This window comes from Drosophila sulfurigaster, chromosome 2L (assembly GCF_023558435.1).
Source record: "Drosophila sulfurigaster albostrigata strain 15112-1811.04 chromosome 2L, ASM2355843v2, whole genome shotgun sequence".
Classification (NCBI taxonomy): domain Eukaryota; kingdom Metazoa; phylum Arthropoda; class Insecta; order Diptera; family Drosophilidae; genus Drosophila; species Drosophila sulfurigaster.
In genome coordinates, this window is record NC_084881.1 from 613,667 (window position 1) to 633,497 (window position 19,831).

Below are 19,831 nucleotides of genomic sequence, written 5' to 3' on the forward strand. Positions count from 1 at the left end.
AACTATAAAAATGTGAAATGATACAGTTTTGCACTGCTTAAATATTTTTTTAAATAATTTTTTTCTTATTGACAATATTATAATTCTATTACGAAAAATTTATGTAATTGTTGTCTTGTCTTATTCACGATGAGAAAGAATTGCATTCGTTTTTCAAATGTTATGATATTTCAAGGTACAGTATAAAGTTGTTTTTGTAGTTGTACCTTTTCAAAATGGACATATGTAAGTGTTTATCGTATAAGCGCAATTATAGTCAAAGACATCAAGAAGATTTTTACTTCCATTTCATTCGAGTATTGCACTGTTTTCCCATTTGGCCCGGATTGGTCCTGAGCTTCAACACTTATACAAATTGCCTACTAAACAATTTATCTTAATTTTCCAAAGACAAACACACACATTCGCTTCTATACAGATATTGTAGGCTGGAGAAAAATCAATTCCAAACTGTCCCCCGAACGAACAAGCACTCAACCTCTCTGTCAAGCATTCACATTGGCATCGACTTAATGTTCGAGCCAATGTCCGCTGTAATCAAATATAATTTTTAACTATTTACGAGTACATTTTCATACATTATTAACATAAATGACTCGCACGAGCTGAGTGGAAGACGAAGTGGTCAACATAACTTTAGTTCCTATGGCGAAATTGGTGTGTGATGCGCATATTGATGCCAACTTAGAAAATTATATGTGCCAAGTCGTCTGAAACTGATTAAATTCTCTGAGTTGCGTACCTATAAAATTGTGTAACCAAGAGTTGGCAGCAGCAAATATTGCAAATGTTGCAGCCTGTGCAATTAGTCCGTATGCAATAGAGCACATTTGCCAAATGGAACCCTACTGGTTATAGGTTATATCGGGATCTCGAAGTGGGCTTGCTACTGATTCGGAACTCCTTTTTCGACTGTGAGATAGCCATTACTCATTTTTCAATAAAAGCAAATCAGGGCAATATTATCGTTATACCAAATTAGTATACCGATAAAATACTGAAATATTCCAAATTATAGAAATTATTCAAGAAATTATTTTATATGACAAAAAACGATTGTCATGGCTAACGATCGGTATATTTTGTACTATATTATTATTTCATATCATTTCCCCAAATATAACCTTTTGTATTTTATTGGTATTTTTATTTGGTGTGAATAATATTGCACTCTATTGCTTTGCTTTGAATCTCACAGTGGAACACTCAACAGTAACTTTGGCTGTTTGGTTGAATGAAAAATTTTCAAGCACAAAGTAAATACCGGTCTATTTAAACTAATAAATGTCTCCTAATTTATGCTATTCTTCGCTTTAATCTCAATAAATTGAAAAAAAATATAAATACGTATGTATATATTTTTATGGAAGACAAGAAAATCTTAAGAACAATATTTAAAACAAATATTTACAATTATATGTATTTATTTGTATTATACGAATATAAGTTTTTATACCCGCAATATATAATATATTTACACGAGCAAATTAAATAATTGATTTCGAAATTTTTTCTATTTATGTGAATTATCGAATGCCAACCTCTCCAGTGAGACGCGACGGATGATCCACTGCTTGTTGGTCCAGTGCATTCGCCGTTGCAGTCTGAGCAATTAGTCCTCGGACCGCCTCAAATACTATGTCAGACCCTTCGATGATGTACAGCAGTTTTCGTTTATATCGTCTTCTATTGTAAAACCAGCTACCCATACGGTGAAAGTGTACCAAAATGTAATATTTTATGAGACAATTCATAATATACAATTTAAAGTGCTCTAGGATGATCGATCAAATAACTTAATAAGCACTTACATAAATATCAAGTTGCAAAGCGAATGGACTCAATATTCTTGTAAATTGTCTGTTTCACTCAATTCAAAATTTAACGATTTAATAAAATTAAATTAAATTTAACATCCGAATTTAAGTTTTATACAAGTAAAGTATGTATAAAAAAGTTTTAAAATATTTTCTATATTTTAAACTCTTGTGTGTAGCGAAAATTTCTTGCAATTAGCGTTATAAAAAACAAATTAAGAAATAAATTAAAATTTAATACCGTTAGCAGCATAATGCTATGCAATTAATTAAAATTTAAATTAATTAATTTTAAATAAAGAAACGCACTATGTTTGATCGCACAAACATTTAATAATATAAGATACTCATGATATGTCTGACAAAAACTTAAAAAATAAGTAGGAAAGCTACAGTCGAGTGTGCTCGACCGCTACCCATTTTTAATAAAAACAACATATTGCGGTATTATTTTCAAAATATACCGAAACTACTACAAAAATGCTAAAAATGTATCAAATGGTACATTTGGTACATATATCGATAAAGTACCACATTCAAAATATACCATAGACGACACAATGTTCCAGATTGTCGGCCAAAGCAACTAAGACCCCTAGTAAGTAGGCGTTTATGCCCATACAAAAGTATTTTTATTTCACAATTTTTATCTAAACGCAAACAAATGTACAGGAATCATAAATATGTATTATTGTTATTATTGAATACACCAAAACTCGCAGCTCTACCTTTAAAATTACGCTTGTTATTCGATTTTTTTTTATTTGCGGGGGCGGAAGTGGGCGTAGCAAAAAATTTAAACAATCTTGATCTGCGTGCAAACATAACAAATACTCCGTAGCTCTAGTCTCTGAGATCCAATGTTTCATACGAACAGACGGAGAGGCAGACAGACGGACAGACATGGCTATATCGTCTCGGCTATTGATGCTGATCAAGAATATATATACTTTATAGGGCCGGAGATGCACGCTACCCATAGGGTAGAAGGGTATTATAACTTTGTGCCGACAGGAAATGTATGTAACAGGAAGAAGGAGGCATCTCCGACCCTATAAAGTATATATTCTTGATCAGCGTCAACAGCCGAGACGATCTAGCCATGTCCGTCTGTCCGTCTGTGTGTCTGTGTGACTGTCCGTCTGTCCGTCCGTCCGTCCGTATGAACACCTAGATCTCAGAGACTATAAGAGATAGAGCTATAATTTTTTTTTTCGACAGCATTTGTTATGTTTGCACGCAGATCAAGTTTGTTTCAAATTTTTGCCATGCCCACTCCCGCCCCCGCAAATCAAAAAAATCGAATAACAAGCGTAATTTTAAAGCTAAAGCTGCGAATTTTGGTATATACAATAATTACTATAGTAGTTATGATTCCTGAAAATTTGGTTTCGATCAGATAAAAATTGTGGAAGTTATTAAAGAAATACTTTTGTATGGGCAAAAACGCCTACTTAGGGGTCTGAGTTGCTTTGGCCGACAGTCTAGCACATTGTACAATGGTGTACTATATCGATATAACAAACATACCATTTGGTATATTCTTAGTATTTTTTTAGTATATTTGCAGTATATTCGGTATATTTTGAGAATAATACCGCAAAATATATTGCTTTTAATCAAATTGGGTAGCGGGTATCTCACAGTCGAGTACACTCGACTGTAGCTTTCTTACTTGTTTAGACTTGTTTTTAATTTCCTTTTTTTAGCTTATTAGCGTCCGTTTTTTTCAGGTTAACTGTCAAGGCCGTCGTTGAGGCGCGATGCTTTCATCACGTTAATCGCTACCCCACCCTTAACTGAATATCGTTCTGCGTATCTATGATTGAGAGTTATCCTACATGAACTTCAGTTATTTATGCTACTACAATTTCATCAACATTTTTTGAAAACTTTAGCTATTATCGTGCACTCAAAAAATTGTGACTGTTATTTTAATTCTTTTTTTTTATGTATTTCAAGCAACAATAATTGTAGTTCTATATATTATAGTATCTAAATTCGTGTCATATCTTGATACGGAAAACAACTAAGGTTGGGAAGAGTGAATGAGCTCTGACACAGCGCAAACAATAATAATTGCAGGAAAATACTTTTCATGCATTTATTACTTCAAGAGATACGTAATATGTATATCTATTCAGCTGGTTTCAGTTGCATCTTAATAATCTTTACTAAGGCAGAGTGACCCTGCTTTTGCAGTAATATTACTCTTATGAACTCTTGCATAAAACGTGGTAGAAATTATATTCTTTTATTTTGCGTTCATGGCAAGCTAAACGTATCGGATATGTTTATGAGATCATTTAGTAAGACGTGCTGGTTGATTTGCGGAAGTCATGCTGTGCCTTTACCTACAGTTTTCTACCTTAGGATGTTTCGTTCTCAAACCGTACTGTATGGGCATTAATAAAAATAAATGTTACTTATAATCATTTTTTCACCTACCTCACAAATTCTACGCTTTATATACCCGAATGTTATTCCAAAATGGGTGTACCTAGTGAAAAGAAGCAGATTTTGTGGTATCACAAGTTTAAACGGCATTGGGTGGTATTAGCAGACATGAAATTTGAATGATTTCTAAACTTTTTTATTACAAATTTGCATGTTATTTAAGTAACAACGGGGAAACCAAGTATTTTGCAGTCAACCACAATTTGTAACATTGTTCTTGTATGTTTTATTTTCTCGTGTATAACGTCTGTGCCTATCCAACACCACCCTTACTCAATCCCTCTCCTCTTCTTAATAATTTTTTTGAATGGTTGCTGAGGGGGAGGAACTCACATCCTTGTGACTAGCTAGCGAGAATGTACAATGTCGCTAGCTTGGCGTCTGCGTTGGAGCTGTTGAGTTGCGACGTTGATATGCTGCTATTGTCTGTCCTTGTCTACATCCTTCTCCTTCATCATAATGTCCATAAAAAGAGTGGATGAAATATTAATATTTTCACGTTGGTGGTAATGAAAATACACACTTACACGAAAATACATAATACATGCATTTTGTGTTAGTAATATGGAAATGTGGTATCCTTCATTACAAAATACCAGTATATAATCAGTCCAATGATGAGATCCTTTAAGCATGGGCAATCTGCATCAGTTGAGATGATTAAAACGCAATTCATAAAAGTTGAATGGATATAACATATTACGTATTTCTTAGGTTATTAAATGAATGGAAAGTCAAAAAGTTATTTTGTAAACCAATGGTACTATACCTTTCTGTTAGAAAAACTTGATACTATAAACAAATATGTATTTATTTAGTTGTACTTATTATTGTTATTACAGCTTAACATCATCAGTTCTCTCAGTCTAAAATAACTAGGACATATTGAAATTTAAACTTAGAGAGAGATCCGTATTATGTGCCTGCCTATCTTAAGGATAACTTGTTATTGGTTCATTACTGACAGACTGATGGAAAGACAAATCGATACTTGATCTATCTTCAAATAACTCATCATTCTTAATGTTTGTTTCATATTACATCGATACATAATGTATATAACAAGTAAGAAAGCTACAGTCGAGTTTGCTCGACTGTGATACCCGCTACCTATTTTTAATAAAAGCAATATATTTTGCGGTGTTATTCTCAAAATATACCAAAAATACTAAAAACATACCAAATTGTATATTTGGTATATCGATATAGTGCTGCATTGAAAATATACCATTGACGGCACAAAATACCAGATTGTTAGCCAAAGCAATTAAGAGTCCTAGTAAGGTGTTTTTGCCCATCCAAAAGTATATCTTTAATAACTTCCACAATTTTTATCTGATCGCAACCAAATTTTCAGGAATCATAACTACTATAGTTATAGCTTATTCGATTTTATTGAAGTGGGTGTGGCAAAAATTTGAAACAAGCTTGATCTGCGTGCAAACATAACAAATGCAGTTGAAAAAAAGTATAGCTTTATACCTTATAGTCTCTGAGATCTAGGTGTTCATACGGACAGACGGACAGACACACAGACGGACATGGCTAGATCGTCTCGTCTGTTGACGCTGATCATGAATGTATATACTTTATGGGGTCGGAGATGCCTCCTTCTACCTGTTACATACATTTCCTGTCGGCACAAAGTTATAATACCCTTCTACCCTATGGGTAGCGGGGATAAAAAACTGGTAGATATTTTGTGTAATCTGTATAAATAGCATAGCATCTTTTTAGATTTACTTTAAACAGTATGTAAACCTCAACTCGGGATATGTTGTTGAAGTTGCAATTTTTTCAAAATGTTTAATTTGATTTAATTAATAGTTCATTGCTTGCGTAGAAGATAAATATGTTTTAAGTATATATATTCTTGTACATTTTTGAAGTCAGGCTTAATTACGATCTCTGTCGTATTCATAGTCATGGAAAAGAAAATTCGCAGCATAGACATAAAAATCCAGAGAAATGATACTAAATCCTGGTAGAGATCAAAAAACTTCACCATTACCTTCAAGACTATCAAAATTTGTTCAACAAGTCTTCTCCCCCGCATCATTCCTTAACTAATATGCTACAGTGAAGTAAAATAAAATCCCATTACATAAAATTGTATTTGATAAAAAGCATAGAATATTAAGCTAATCTTAGTAAGTTCGTAGAACATGAGAAAATCAAAACACTTTCGAAAAACAATAATACCGCACTTTAATATTTTTGAATGTCTGTCAACCATTTAATGTTCACAATCAAATGAATGCTTACCAATAACACTAAATTTTAGAGCCTTTAAATATTCTGAGTTTGACAACTCAGAATGTACGACCCACACTGTATATACTGTATCGATATTTGTCGATATGTACATCCATACAATTGTTAGCTGTTATCTGATCAAAAGATAAACAAGTAAGAAAGTTACTGTCGAGTGTGCTGTGAGATACCCGCTACCCATTTTGAATAAAAACAAAATATTGCCAAATTGTATATATATTTGTTATATCGATATAGTACCACATTCAAAATATACCATAGACGGCACAATATACCAGATTGTCGGCCAAAGCAACTAAGACCCCTAGTAAGTTGGCGTTTTTGCCCATATAAAAGTATTTCTTTAATAACTTCCAAATTTGTATCTGATCGCAACCAAATTTTCAGGAATCACAATAGTTTGTTCTTATTGTATATACCAAAATTCGCAGCTATAGCTTTTAAATTACGCTTGTTATTCTATTTGCGGGGGCGGAAGGGGGGCGTGGCAAAAATTTGAAACAAACTTGATCTGCGTGCAAACATAACAAATGCTGTCGAAATGTTTCATACGGACGGACAGACAGACGGACATGGCTAGATCGTCTCGGCTGTTGACACTGATCGATAATATATTTATGTGCCGGTACAAAGTTATAATACCCTTCTACCCTATGGGTAGCGGGTATAAAAAATGTCTGACTGGCAAATAAGAATAAATAAACAAGCACGATATCCTGAACAGACAAAACTATCTATAACTCACATTCCTTCCTCCTGCAAATAAACGAAGTAACTTATCTTTGAGTTGTGCACAGGCACAGATCTTAAGAATAATTACCGGAGACCAGTTACATATTCGAGACGAAAACATAGAATACGATTTGAATATTAAATTGGTTAGAAAGTAATAGGGTTACGATATCACAACCATATATGTATATTTATTAATATACATATGTATATTTTTACATAACACAATATTTTTTTGATTTAAATAATTCTAATTAAATATATTTTATTTATTAAAAGCAGAATCAGGGAAACTGTCTTGAGGCAAGTTTGGGGATCTAAGACAAGTTTTATTGCCAGCTGATAATTTCACAATTGATTGCAATTTATGTGTTTGTTTTTTGTTGATGGAGGTATTTTACTTAATAGAATTATAGAACATGGAAAACCAGGTTCGGTCAGCTTAGTTCGACTTGACAGATGAGCAGTTGCTCAAGATATTTGACTCAGTTCCGTCGAATGAAGAAGTGTTAAGCTCAAGTGACGACGAGGACGACGTCATTGATATAATGGAGGCTCGTAATACAGCGTTAGAGGATGCTGAGACTTTATCATTTATTGAGAGTAATGTTGAAAATGTCCAAGATAATGCACAGAGAGCTGAGACTTCCCAGAAAACTGCAAAAAGGCCGCGATTACCATTACCCATTAGTGAAGATTCAGCGTGCGCATCTCCGCCAAATTCTGGTGGGTTCAAAGGAGCTGCTAATCCAAATTTAATTGCTATGTGTTATTTTAGTAAATAATTAGTTTTATTTAATTTTTTTTTTTATTTTTAATGCCCAAATCAATATCATCGTCGATGAAACCATGTGTGCAGCTTTAAAGGATGATATTAATGATAAGTTCAAAATTAAAACTGATGAGATGCACCAATATATAGGTATTTTGATGTTCATGTCCATTTATCGCTACCCAAATCTGAAGAGCTGCTCGGGACAAAATGCGCTCGGCAGATTCAAGGCAATCAAACAGCACTTGTCGCTACGTAATGAGCGTGAACAGATCAAAAAGGGTGAACCAGGCTACGATCCTTTGTTCCGTACGCGAAAATTTTTAGATTGTCTCAACAAACAATTTGATTCAGTGCCAAAATATGCCCGCCCCTGTATTGACGAGCAAATGTGCAGCACAAAAATGAAGCACCACTTGCGTCAGTACATGCCACAAAAGCAGGACAAGTGGGACAATAAACTATTTGTATTGTGCGATTCATTTGGATACGCACACCGCTTTGAGATCTACAGCGGTGCAGGTGATAATGTGGTCTTACCTGGTCGCCCAGATCTTGGTGCTTCAGCCAACATTAAAGTGCGCTTAACACAAACCGCAGAAAGATTTAAGAATCACATCATTTACTTCGATCATTTTTATACATCTCTGCCGTTGAAGGTTTATCTAAGAGCGATAGATATTTATAGCCTTGGCACGGTGCAAGGAAACCTTATCTCCAATCGCAAGCTACCAAACGATATTGCCATCAACAAATTGCCAAGTCGTTTTTCGACTATGTACTTTGGGTCCTCTTATGGTGTCGACATAACCAATGTACTCTAGAAAGACAGCAAGCCTTTTTGCTTTTATTCACCTATGTGGGTGTAAAGCAATTTGAAAAGACAAACCTTCGTGAAGGAACTGCATGCTCATTTTGACAGAAAAGCTAAGCGACACAATTCAATTTATTTGTCCCCAAATTGTTCATGAGTATAATTCTCACATAGGCGGCGTAGATCTCATGGACGACTTAATTGATATGGCAGCCACCAACGCCTATATTTTAAGCAGACGTTTCCAAACAGAGAACGAAAGCAAAAAAAAAATTACACTAGCCGCAGGGCTTTTAAAAATAAAAACTTACCGGGTCGTCCAATCAATACCAACAATACATCTTCACCGCGATTGATGAACCAGTCTCCATCCTCTCAGTCGGGACGAACAATAAATTCTCCATTATTGCAGACAGAACGGGCAAAGCAGTCTCTCTCATAGACCTTTTCAGTATGGCAAAGCGAGGCGAATTCGCTCAGAGAGCAAAACGAAAGCTTTATTGCGCTCTCGCTTCGCCCTAATTCTGATAACTTCATGATACTTCATTTGATACTTCTTTGATACTTTATGCTCTTAATTATTCTAAATCAAATGCGCCAACACCGGCCCCGATGAACGGCTGAGCCTTCATATTATTGGCAAAGGTGCCAGTTTGTGGATTGGCCGTTTAAACAGCCCTCATGTGCTGGTTCGCACGTCTGCGACGCGCACCGCCCAGTCCGCTCCTAGGTATACCGCCACGACTCGACCCACCATCCACTGCATCGGCGGCTGGTTGTCTTCTGCGACGACGACGAGCTCTCCGATTTGCAGATTTGGCTGCAACCGGTCCCACTTGGGCCGTGCCTGCAAGTCCAGCACATACTCCCCGGACCATCGCCGTCGTTCGGGTCCTGGCTTACGGCTCCTAGCGGGCGGGAGTTGAGCACCGCCTCGACTGCCACGACCACCGTCTGCAGCTCCTCGGCCGTGAGCAGGGCGTTGCCCACCGTCCGTAGGAGCAGGTGCTTTGCAGACTTCACACCTGCCTCCCATAGTCCTCCGAAGTGAGGAGCCCTCGGCGGTATGAACGCAAATTCGCATCCGCTTCTTGATGCGAAGTCGCGAACTGCGTTCTCTTCGGCCTCGACTCGCCTCCTTAACTCCTCTAGATGGCGACTTGCTCCGCCGAAGTTCGTCGCGTTGTCGCAGTGGACTCGGCTCGGGCATCCTCTTCGACCAACAAACCTTTGGAAAGCCATTAGAAATGCATTAGTTGACAGATCGGATACAATTTCTAAATGAACTGCTTTTGACGCAAAACAGACGAACAAAGCAATGTACGACTTGTACGGCAGCTTCCCGCGAATCCTATAGGTAGTCTCAACTGGGCCACAAAAATGGGCGGAGCGCTCGGAGCCGATCAGCAGCCAAGGTTTGCATTTAAAGCAACGGATGCATGATCGTACTGTCTGACGACAAAGCTCTTGAGCATTGACTAACCAAAGTCGTTCTCTGAGAATGCTCACGAGCGCTCTTGGGCCAGCGTGACAGTTGGTCAAGTGAAGGTACCTCACATAGCTGCGAGCAAATTGTGAGCGCTTCGACAAGAGGAGTGGAAACTTAGCATCATACGAAATAGGAGCATTTACCAGTCGCCCCCCGACTCGCAACAACGAAAACGAACACCAAGATCCTTCATACTCATGTATGAAAGGATTGAGTCGTTGTAGACTCGAGCTCACACGTGTACTCTTACGAACCCTTTCTATATCGTCTCTGAATTCGAAATCCTGCATTACTTCTGTGTAGGGGGGCGTCGTTGGAATAAATAATAACACTTTTACTTTTTCTAATTATTAGAACTTGTAACTTTTTATAATTATATTTGGTATACTTGAAAAGAATACATGTGCTTGAGTCGATTTGAAAACATATGATAGAAGGCGGAATAGCAGAAAAGCACTAAAAAGGGCAGGGTGACCATCTTCAGAGAAAACCAAGAACAGTGTGTCTGTGCGTATGACACGGTCATACGCACAGTATACTAGCTTTGTCGCTATCGATAACTTTCGATCGCGACCACACTGTCAGCTGGCCTGAGTGGTCACACCTGCAGTCATCTGGCATCAACATCCTCCCCCCTTGCAATGAGTTGCAAACGGTATCATTGTCCAAATGGACCGGACAGAATCCAACCCAAGGTGGAATTCTGGGCCATTGGCAAACCGTTGGTGCTCGGCAGGAGGCCAGGTTGGATGATGTGAGGATACAGTGCCGAGCACCAGGATGGATGGCTGCAACCAGCGTTCGTCGGCGAGCGTGATGCTGCGGAACTGCTCCAAGTTCTCGCCATCGACGGGTCAGAGGGGGGTGCGGCAGCAGAGTTGCGAGTCCACCTGCAGCAGCACCTTTCGACGGAACTCGGATGTCCGCGAGCGGATGATCGCCGTGCAGACGCCTTCCGTACCAACGCGGGTGACGGATAGCCGGTAGGCCGTTGCCAAAGATGCGCTGATACGGCTGGTCGCCGCGCACGGATCGATCAGCGCTCGCATCTCGAATGTCTTGCATCCGGTGTCGATCAGGATGTTGGCCGTCGGAAGTATGCTCACAGCCTTGTCCTGCAACAAGGATGCGAGCGACGTCGGAAAGGCCTCCTCGGACGTCGGCGAGGCCGGTCGATGGGGTGACGGCGAGCGGGAGCGTGACTGTGGAGAGCGTGGCCGTGGCGAGCGCGGCCTTGGCGAGCGTGGCCTTGTTGGGGTTCGGGACCGGGTGGAGACCGGTTGGTCATCGCCTCGTCGCTGACGGTTGGGGTGAGCGCTGCGTGCCTCCTTGAAGTGCAGCAGTGTGTGGTGGTCCCCCCGACACACCCTGCACCTTCCCGCGCTGCAGCAGGATTGCCCGGAGTGTTGGTGGGCCAGACAGTTAGAGCAGTACTTGTTGATGAGTACTGCTCTCAACCGTTCTCCGCTGTCAGCTTCAGGAATCGCTGACACTTCCGGAGTGGGTGGATCCCACGGCACACGCGACATCGGAACGAGTTGGTGCCAGCGGGGCGGTTCTGGTGGGTGGATGTGTGTGATGGCATACTACATGAAATGAAAACAAAAAAAAGAAACAAACGATTATTGTAATAGCCTCTTTGCAGTGTCAATGACACACGGAACAGGACAGCATAGGACAACACAGGACGACGAATAAGAATACAGGATAGGATGTTATTCGTCCTTCAGTCCTTCTGACGTGGAGGGGTCAGTCTTGCTGTCCATCGGGAGTAGAATAAGTTTGGCAACGGGTCTTCGGATGGTACCCCGCGCCGTGAGCACATCTACCCCTCGGACCTTGGCGTCGGTGCCTGGACACGTCGTCAGCACCCGTCCTAGGCGCCACTCGTTCGAGGGGAGGTTGTCGTCTTTTATGACGACCATGTCACCGATCCGAAGGTTCCGGGTAGGGGATTGCCATTTCGTCCGTTTGTGCAGCTCCTTCAGGTACTCATCTTTCCAACGGAAACAAAATTGTTGGTGAAGAGCCTTCAGTCGCTGCCATCGATTGAGGATGGAGGTGGCCGGTTGGTTAATTGGTGGTTCCAACACCGAAATAAGAGGGCCACCTATGAGGAAATGGCCAGGAGTGAGCGCTAGTAAATCCGACGGATCCTCGGACATAGGGGAAATCGGCCTCGAATTCAGGCAGGCTTCGATCTTAGCGAGAAGAGTGGACAACTCTTCGAACGTATATTTCGAGGTGGATGTCGCCTTGTAAAAGAGTGCCTTAAAACTCTTTACGCCGGCTTCCCATAGTCCACCCATATGCGGGGCGCCCGGCGGGTTGAAGTGCCAGGATAGGCACTTGTGGGGGTGTTGTGCGATGATGCACTCCCTTGTCGCTTCCAAGAAGTCGTTGGAGATCACCTTGTCAGCTCCAACGAAGGTTTTCCCGTTGTCCGAGTACATTTGGTGTGGACACCCGCGCAGTGCGATGAAACGGGAGAATGCGGCCAGGAATTACTCCGTCGTGAGATCCGATGTTGCCTCCAAGTGGATCGCCTTCATGCTGAAGCACACGAAGACGCAGACATACCCTTTGGTGATGAGGCAGGCTCGGCCAGTGTAATTCTTTATTTCGAATGGGCCGGCGAAGTCGACTCCAGTGTGCGTGAAAGGTCTCGAGTAGGACGCCCTTTCCTTGGGCAAGTCCCCCATCATTTGGGCCTGCAATCTCTTCCTGTAGATGACGCAAACCTTGCAGGAGTTGATGGTGGATTTAACGAGGACCTTAAATTTTGGAATCCAGAATCTGGAACGGATCAGCCGCATGACGACTTGGTTACCCCCATGTAAGGATATACGATGGGTGAAACGAACCAGTAGTCGTGCAAAGGACGAGGAATACGAGAGAATGATTGGATGACTCTCATCGTAACGCAGCGAGTGGGACGCCCACAGGCCCGTAGAATCCCCTTGCCATCGAGGAAAGGGTTCAAGTTTCGGATTGAACTTGAGGAAGGAACCTGCTGCTTAGACTGCAGACATTGGTATTCTTGTGGAAAAGTGTGTCGTTGAGCCATGACGATTAGCCGCTCTTGGATCCATGACAGCTCATCCGCCTGGACCACGGTAGAGCTCGGAACTGCCAATTTCCGACTCCTATCGATGAATCTGAGGACATAGGCGGACGTGCGCAATGCCTTGCCACACTCAGAGAACTTATTTAGGAAGTCAGGAGTAGGAGGTAACTTAGCGACGTTGCACTTCATCCGTTGCTCCAGCAGTCTCCGGAATGGGACTTGGAGATGTTGGCCATTGATCCGACGGGAGATGAAGCCACTCTGGTCCATGCCACCACAAAGGATTACGCATCAATTCTTGTGGCAGGACACCTCGGCTTGCGAGATCTGCCGGATTGTGCTCGGATCGCACATGCGACCAGTTCTTGGCGTCGCTGGCTTGGACGATCTTGGCCACGCGATTGGCCACAAAGGTTGTCCATCTGCAGGGTGGCTTGTTCAACCAGGCGAGAACAATTGTTGAATCAGTCCAAAAGAAAGTCTGGAAACTTTCTGCTGGCAGATTCAGGAGGAGGGCTGCAGATAACTCAGCCAACAGGACTGCGTCACAAAGCTCCAGACGTGGCACTGGGAGAGACTTGACAGGAGCCACCTTTGTCTTCGCAGTAAGGAGATGTGTGGAAACTTTGTTCGCCGTCTCCACACGGACATAGATCGCTGCTCCGTACGCCCTTTCTGACTCATCACAGAATCCGTGGTACTGGAGCTTCACTCGTGTCTGGAATTGGACCCATCTTGGAATCCGGATCTTTCCCAGAGCAGGATAGCTCTGGAGGTACTCCTTCCATTGGAGTGAAAGATCCGTGGGTAGATGCTCGTCCCATTCGAGCGTTCTCAGCCAGCGTTCTCTCCTGCATGAAGATCTTGGCTCGGATAACGAAAGGGGCCAGCCACCCGGCTGGGTCGAAAAGCTTAGCGATTTGCGAGAGCACTTCCCTCTTCGTATAGGAGTCCTGATGGGCAACTTCTGGTGGCATGAAGAAGAACTCGTCATCGTGAGCTTGCCACCTGATGCCCAGAGTTTTCGCCGTACTGGAGTCTTCGAGTTCGAGGAAATCCTCTCGAAGTAGATGGTCCTTTGGAATGTCCTTCAGCACGCTCTTATGGTTCGACGTCCACTTCCTCAGCGGGAAGCCAGCGCTGTCCAGGGCTGCACACGCTTCCGCAATGGTCCGGATGGCCTCTTCTTTTGTGTGTGTCCCCGCTAGGACGTCGTCCACGTACATGTTGTTGGAAATGACTCGGCTTGCGAGAGGATACTCCAAGCGTATGTCATCAGCAAGTTGCTGGAGGACTCGTAGAGCCAGGAAAGGCGCACAGTTGACACCGAATGTCACTGTGTTCAGCTCAAAGTCACGGATCTCACCGTCCGACGTGCGGAACAGAATTCGTTGGAACGGTGTGTGCTTTGAGTCCATGAGGATTTGGCGATACATCTTCGTTATGTCCGCATTGAACACATATCGATAGTATCGCCATCTGAGGATCTGCAACGTGAGATCCGATTGGAGAATGGGCCCTGAATGAAGGATATCATTCAGACTCTTGCCATTTGAGGATGGACAAGATGCGTTGAAGACGACCCGCACCTTCGTTGTGGTGCTATCTGGTTTGAACACGGCGTGGTGAGGCAGGTAGAAATTAGGAGTCGTGACAATCGCCTGAGGCGATATGGGTGTCATATGACCCAAGTCCACGTACTCCTGGAGAACGGCATTGTACTGTTCCTTTAGAGAATCGTTTCTTGACAAACGATTCTCGTTCTTGAGGAATTGAGCCAGCGCTATAGATCTGGAATGATCCAGTTCAATGCCATCGGGCTTCCGGAATGGAAGAGTCACCCGATATCTGCCACATTTGCTACGAGAAGTAGTCTTAACAAAGTTTTCTTCGCAAACGAAGTCTGACTCCTTTATCAGCTTCGCTGGAATATCCTCCACCTCCCGAAATTTGGAAAGTAGGCTGTCGAGCTGTTCTTCTGCTTGGAGGGCGACTCTTGTCGAAAACGCAGAAACAGTTGTCGACATACTCTGGGAGACGGGGCCGGTAAGAATCCAGCCAAACACGGTTTCCTGCCCAAGGAGTAAGCCGCAAATGTTTGGCCGGGAGCCGCTCAAGATGACCGACGGAAGGATATCCGCGCCAATTAGAATATCGATCTGAGCGCTCTTGTAGAAGTGTGGATCTGCCAGTTCTATCGCTGGTAGATCCTTTAGGAAAGTTCGCGGCATATCGAAGGAGGGCAGTTTGCCTGCCAACTGTGGAACTACGAATGCCGAAGTCTCGATATGGAGCCTCGGCTTCGTCGGAGAACCAATGCTGAAGTGACATAACTTCTGCGATTGGGCCGCAACTGCGTGATTTAGCCCGGATACCTGGGCTCGCACGGACTGGAAAGGCAACTTAATGCGTCGGAACAAACGCTCAGAAATGAAGGTCGCTTCGGACCCGGAATCAATTAGCGCACGTGCGGTATATGTAGTGCCCAAGTGGCAAACATTGATGACCGCCGTGCCGAGAAGGACATTCTGAGCATTATTGGCAAAGAAATTCTGCACATTGGTTGCCGTTGGATTTGGAGTGGACTGTATATTGGAAGAAGAAGAGGCACCATTGTGGGCACTGTCACCCCGATGGAGAAGAGTGTTGTGCCGCCCTTTGCATGTAAAGCAATTGTGCGCACTCGTACACTCTCGGAGTTGGTGACCTCTTGCGAAACAGTTTAGACAGAGACTTTTCTGTTTGATGTATGCCATTCTCTCATTGACCGACATTTGCAAAAAACGCGGACACACCCGGACAGGGTGATTCTCCTTTGAGCACAAGTCACACGATTTGCCTTTCGGAGTGACTCGGGCCTCAAAGGAGTTGACCCGCTTGGAATTCTGCGGACGGGATGGTCCTGCAGTCGCGTTCTGTGGGTTGGCCGTCTGTTTCACGTCCTCAATCGCTGCGAGCGTACGATAGCGCTCATTGAGGAACGTGCTCATGTCCTGCCATGCGGGAATTCTCGCTTTGTCCACCAAAGATTGCTCCCACAACGAGAGTGTGAGCTTGGGGAGTTTGGCCGAGCAGAGGAAAACGAGGATGCAATCTGCGAACGGGCTACAGACGGACATGTCTGAATGCTCAAGAGCGGTCAAGCAACGCTGAATCGTACTCTGCAGCTCCTTGATAGCTGCTCCCGACTCTTGGGTAACCGTGGCCAGGTTAAACAGGATCTTCAACTGGCTTGTTATTAACAAGCGCTTGTTCTCAAAACGTTCGCAGAGAGCACCCCAAGCCGACGCGAAACCATCGTTCGTCAGCGGAAATTTGGCTACTATTTCATTGGCCTCATCTGCGGTCTTCGAATTCAAATGGAAAAGTTTCTCAACCGGAGTCAACCTTGGATTGTTGACATAGATGGCCGTGAAAAGGTCACGGAAGGTCGGCCACCGCAAGTAGTCCCCACGGAAAACTTCGGTGTCGACTGGAGGGAGCCGGCAGCCACTGGAGTATACAGGAGGAACGGATGCTTCTCTCCTGCTGGACCCGGAAATTTGGGTAATTTGCCCCTTAACATGGGCGAGACACCGCTCATACACTGCATAGCAGTGATCGTATTTCGCCTCCATAGCCTGTGTGCCTTCACTGTCGCCGTCTTGATGCAGTGCATCAGCGCATGTGGAATAGGCGGCTTCGACATTGTCCCAGAGGGCTTGCAGCCGGTCACGACGGATCTCGTACGTGTGTACATTGTCGTCTTCGGCTGCCGGCCCTCTGACCCGACTCTCAAAGTGCACCAGTTTGTCGGAGACACCGACGAAGTTGCTGAGAGCCATCGCACGGGTTTTGCTAAATTTAGCTTGGACGGAACGGGTAGTTGCCTGACTACGTAGAGCAGTCGGGTAGTTGCCTGACTACGTAGAGCAGTCGAAGATGTACGCAACAGCGGAGTCTTTGCAGAAGCAGACGGCAACGGACGATCGACTTTTACTAGGAGTTGAGCGGCAGGTGTGGCGGATTTGGACCCCGAAGGAGCGGACGAAACGGACGACAAGCGACGAGATGCGGTCGGAAGCTTTAACGAGTGTTTTGAGTCCTTTTCGCTCTTTTGGCTCTTGGACATACTATGCTTCAGCAGTCACTTTAGAGTCTTTTCTCAACAAAGACTCACGGAAAAGCGGAGAGCCGGAAGCAAGCACAAATGAAAAAGAACTTCGGCTGTCACAGGATAGTGAGCAAAGCCGACACAAGAAAACAGACGAGGAACAAAATCGCTGTTGGAAGAAAACAAAAATGTTTAAGTAAAACACAAACAGCAGCGTGAATCTTTATTACTCGGTGTGATTGCTGCTGTTTATATACATCATATACGGAAATGGATCAAACAACGTATGGCCAAGAATGGCGATGGCGCAGTGCCATATGTTACAGTATTTAATCTGAATAATCTCAACGAGTCTGATGGGTCTTTTCTCCACACTATGAACTGATAGTTTCGATCAGCCTCGTGCACCCTAACTTTGCGGTATAACTTTTTGATGTTGGCCATTAATGCAAATTTATACAGTCGAAAACGAAGCAGAGTCGAAAACAGCTCTTCTTGAATGGTCGGCCCGACCATAAGAATGTCATTCAACGCCTTATGTGTCGAAGTGCGACACGAAGCATCAAATACGACACTCAGCTTTGTCGAAGTGCTTTGGTGCCGTAATACACATTGGTGTGGAATAACATAGTGTGGAGTACTTGGAAGGATGTGACTCACTTCGAACATGTGGCCCATCTCTACATATTCTTCCATAAATTCCAAGTACATTCGCTTTAACTCGGGATCTCGAGTTAAGCGTTTTTCGAGGGACAAAAACCGTCGTTTAGCAACTTCAAAAGGCACCCAAGCTGGTGCGAATCTGATTTAAACGGCAGATTTACTTCAAACCGACCCGACGGAAATGTACATTATTTTTGAAATGATTTTAATAAATTTGTTAAGCGGTAAGGACTTTGGAGGGAGAGCGCACATCTTCAACGGTCCAAAATTTCAGCAAGGTCTTGTCAATCGAGCTTAAACTTTTTTTCCTGATAGCTCAGATTGACAGTCATCTTCTGATGAGATTCTTCAGCAGGAGTGTAGCGCCCCAATACAATCTTGTCTTTTGGAGGATTGGACACTCTGGACCTTGCTTGATTTGGACAACGGACAATAAGTCAACGAATGTTTCAGCACTAATAAGAAGATGATCTGCGGTTTGAAGAAATAGGGAAGATTATCAGGTATCTTCCAGCCACTGACTTACAGTGTGATCTGGTCGATATCCTGAGATCGATTTGAGGATCCATAAATTGATCGCGTACTTATTGGAGCCAACTCGCGACTTCACCACAGTGTCTTTTTTCTTAACTTAGGAATTCGATTCACCAATGCCAAACAAGCTGATGCACGAGTCTTCTCTACGCAAATGCAGTCGCTGAGCTAGTTCCTCAATCACAAAATTAATTTGTGACCCAAAATCTAACAAAGCTCGGGCTAAGACGAAATCGCACGCATTCGTCTTTATTTTTATGACTGCTGTGCCCAGGATCACTTCATGCGCCACGGTCGCATGCATTGCATGCGAAGTGGATGGACGATCAGGCTCAACAGCGGAAAGACTCGAGGGTGGTAACGCTCTACTATTTGCAGTCGCAGAATATATGTGCAGCAACGTATGATGTGAACGGCTTCACACACGACACTTTTTTGCCTTCCATTGGGCACAGTGTGACCATTCCGAAGACAGTGTTGCTGTTGTTTTTGCGTAATCAAATCTCTGTTTAACTGCCAAGGCAGCAAACATAGAGCAAGTTACGATGGAATGATCTTCGGAATTGCAATACAAACAAAATTGGGTCTTTTGATCAATCTTATCTTTGACAGTCGAGCTTATGTATATTAAGCTGTTTGGCGGAAACGGCTTGACTACAAGACTTGGTCAAATGCTCAGCTGACAACTGCTGATATCGGCGATTAATCGTAGTTTCACACTCACTTCATAATGGAATCTTCGTGTAATCTATATGCTCATCCCACTTCATTTTAGTCAATTTTTTGCATGATCAGGTGAATATGGATTGAATTTACAAACTTCTTATCATCACATCACGATATCAATGATCCGTATACCGCAGAGACAGGGTCAAACAAAACAAAAAAAATAATAAGAAAAACAATTTTTTTTCTTAATTTTTTATGTGAATCTAACTTTTTTTTTATTTATTTAATTTTTAATTTTTTTTAATTGTCCTACCAACCAAGAAGCTATATCGGACTATAGGGGAGTACACGAGGGATTCGAGGGAGCAAACTTTATATCTCAACCAATGAATGTAGGGGAGCGAATTTCGAACAGTGCAAAAGCTTTTGCTAACTTAGCGCGCGACAACG

General features: G+C 42.8%; 1 protein-coding gene across 1 annotated transcript; it reads right to left on the reverse strand.

Annotated features, from left to right (window-relative positions):
• Positions 1–13,591: 13,591 nt before the first annotated feature.
• LOC133836019 (uncharacterized) lies at positions 13,592–17,246 on the reverse strand. Its single transcript, XM_062266290.1, has 3 exons — positions 16,218–17,246; positions 14,202–16,007; positions 13,592–14,140 (listed from the first exon to the last, which is right to left on the reverse strand). The coding sequence occupies exons 1-3, from the start codon at positions 17,244–17,246 to the stop codon at positions 13,592–13,594; spliced, it is 3,384 nt and encodes a 1,127-aa protein (XP_062122274.1).
• Between the last annotated feature and the right edge of the window lie 2,585 nt (positions 17,247–19,831).

What these genes read in the sequence shown, in the direction of transcription:
- LOC133836019 (XM_062266290.1), bottom strand. Translation starts at nt 17,246, where the DNA reads ATGGCTCTCAGCAACTTCGTCGGTGTCTCCGACAAACTGGTGCACTTT. An exon ending in AGGAGAATCACCCTGTCCGG is followed by an intron (nt 16,008 to 16,217) that starts GTGTGTCCGCGT and finishes TCCAATATACAG; the next exon opens with TCCACTCCAAATCCAACGGC. An exon ending in CTTTCACTCCAATGGAAGGA is followed by an intron (nt 14,141 to 14,201) that starts GTACCTCCAGAG and finishes GTCCAATTCCAG; the next exon opens with ACACGAGTGAAGCTCCAGTA.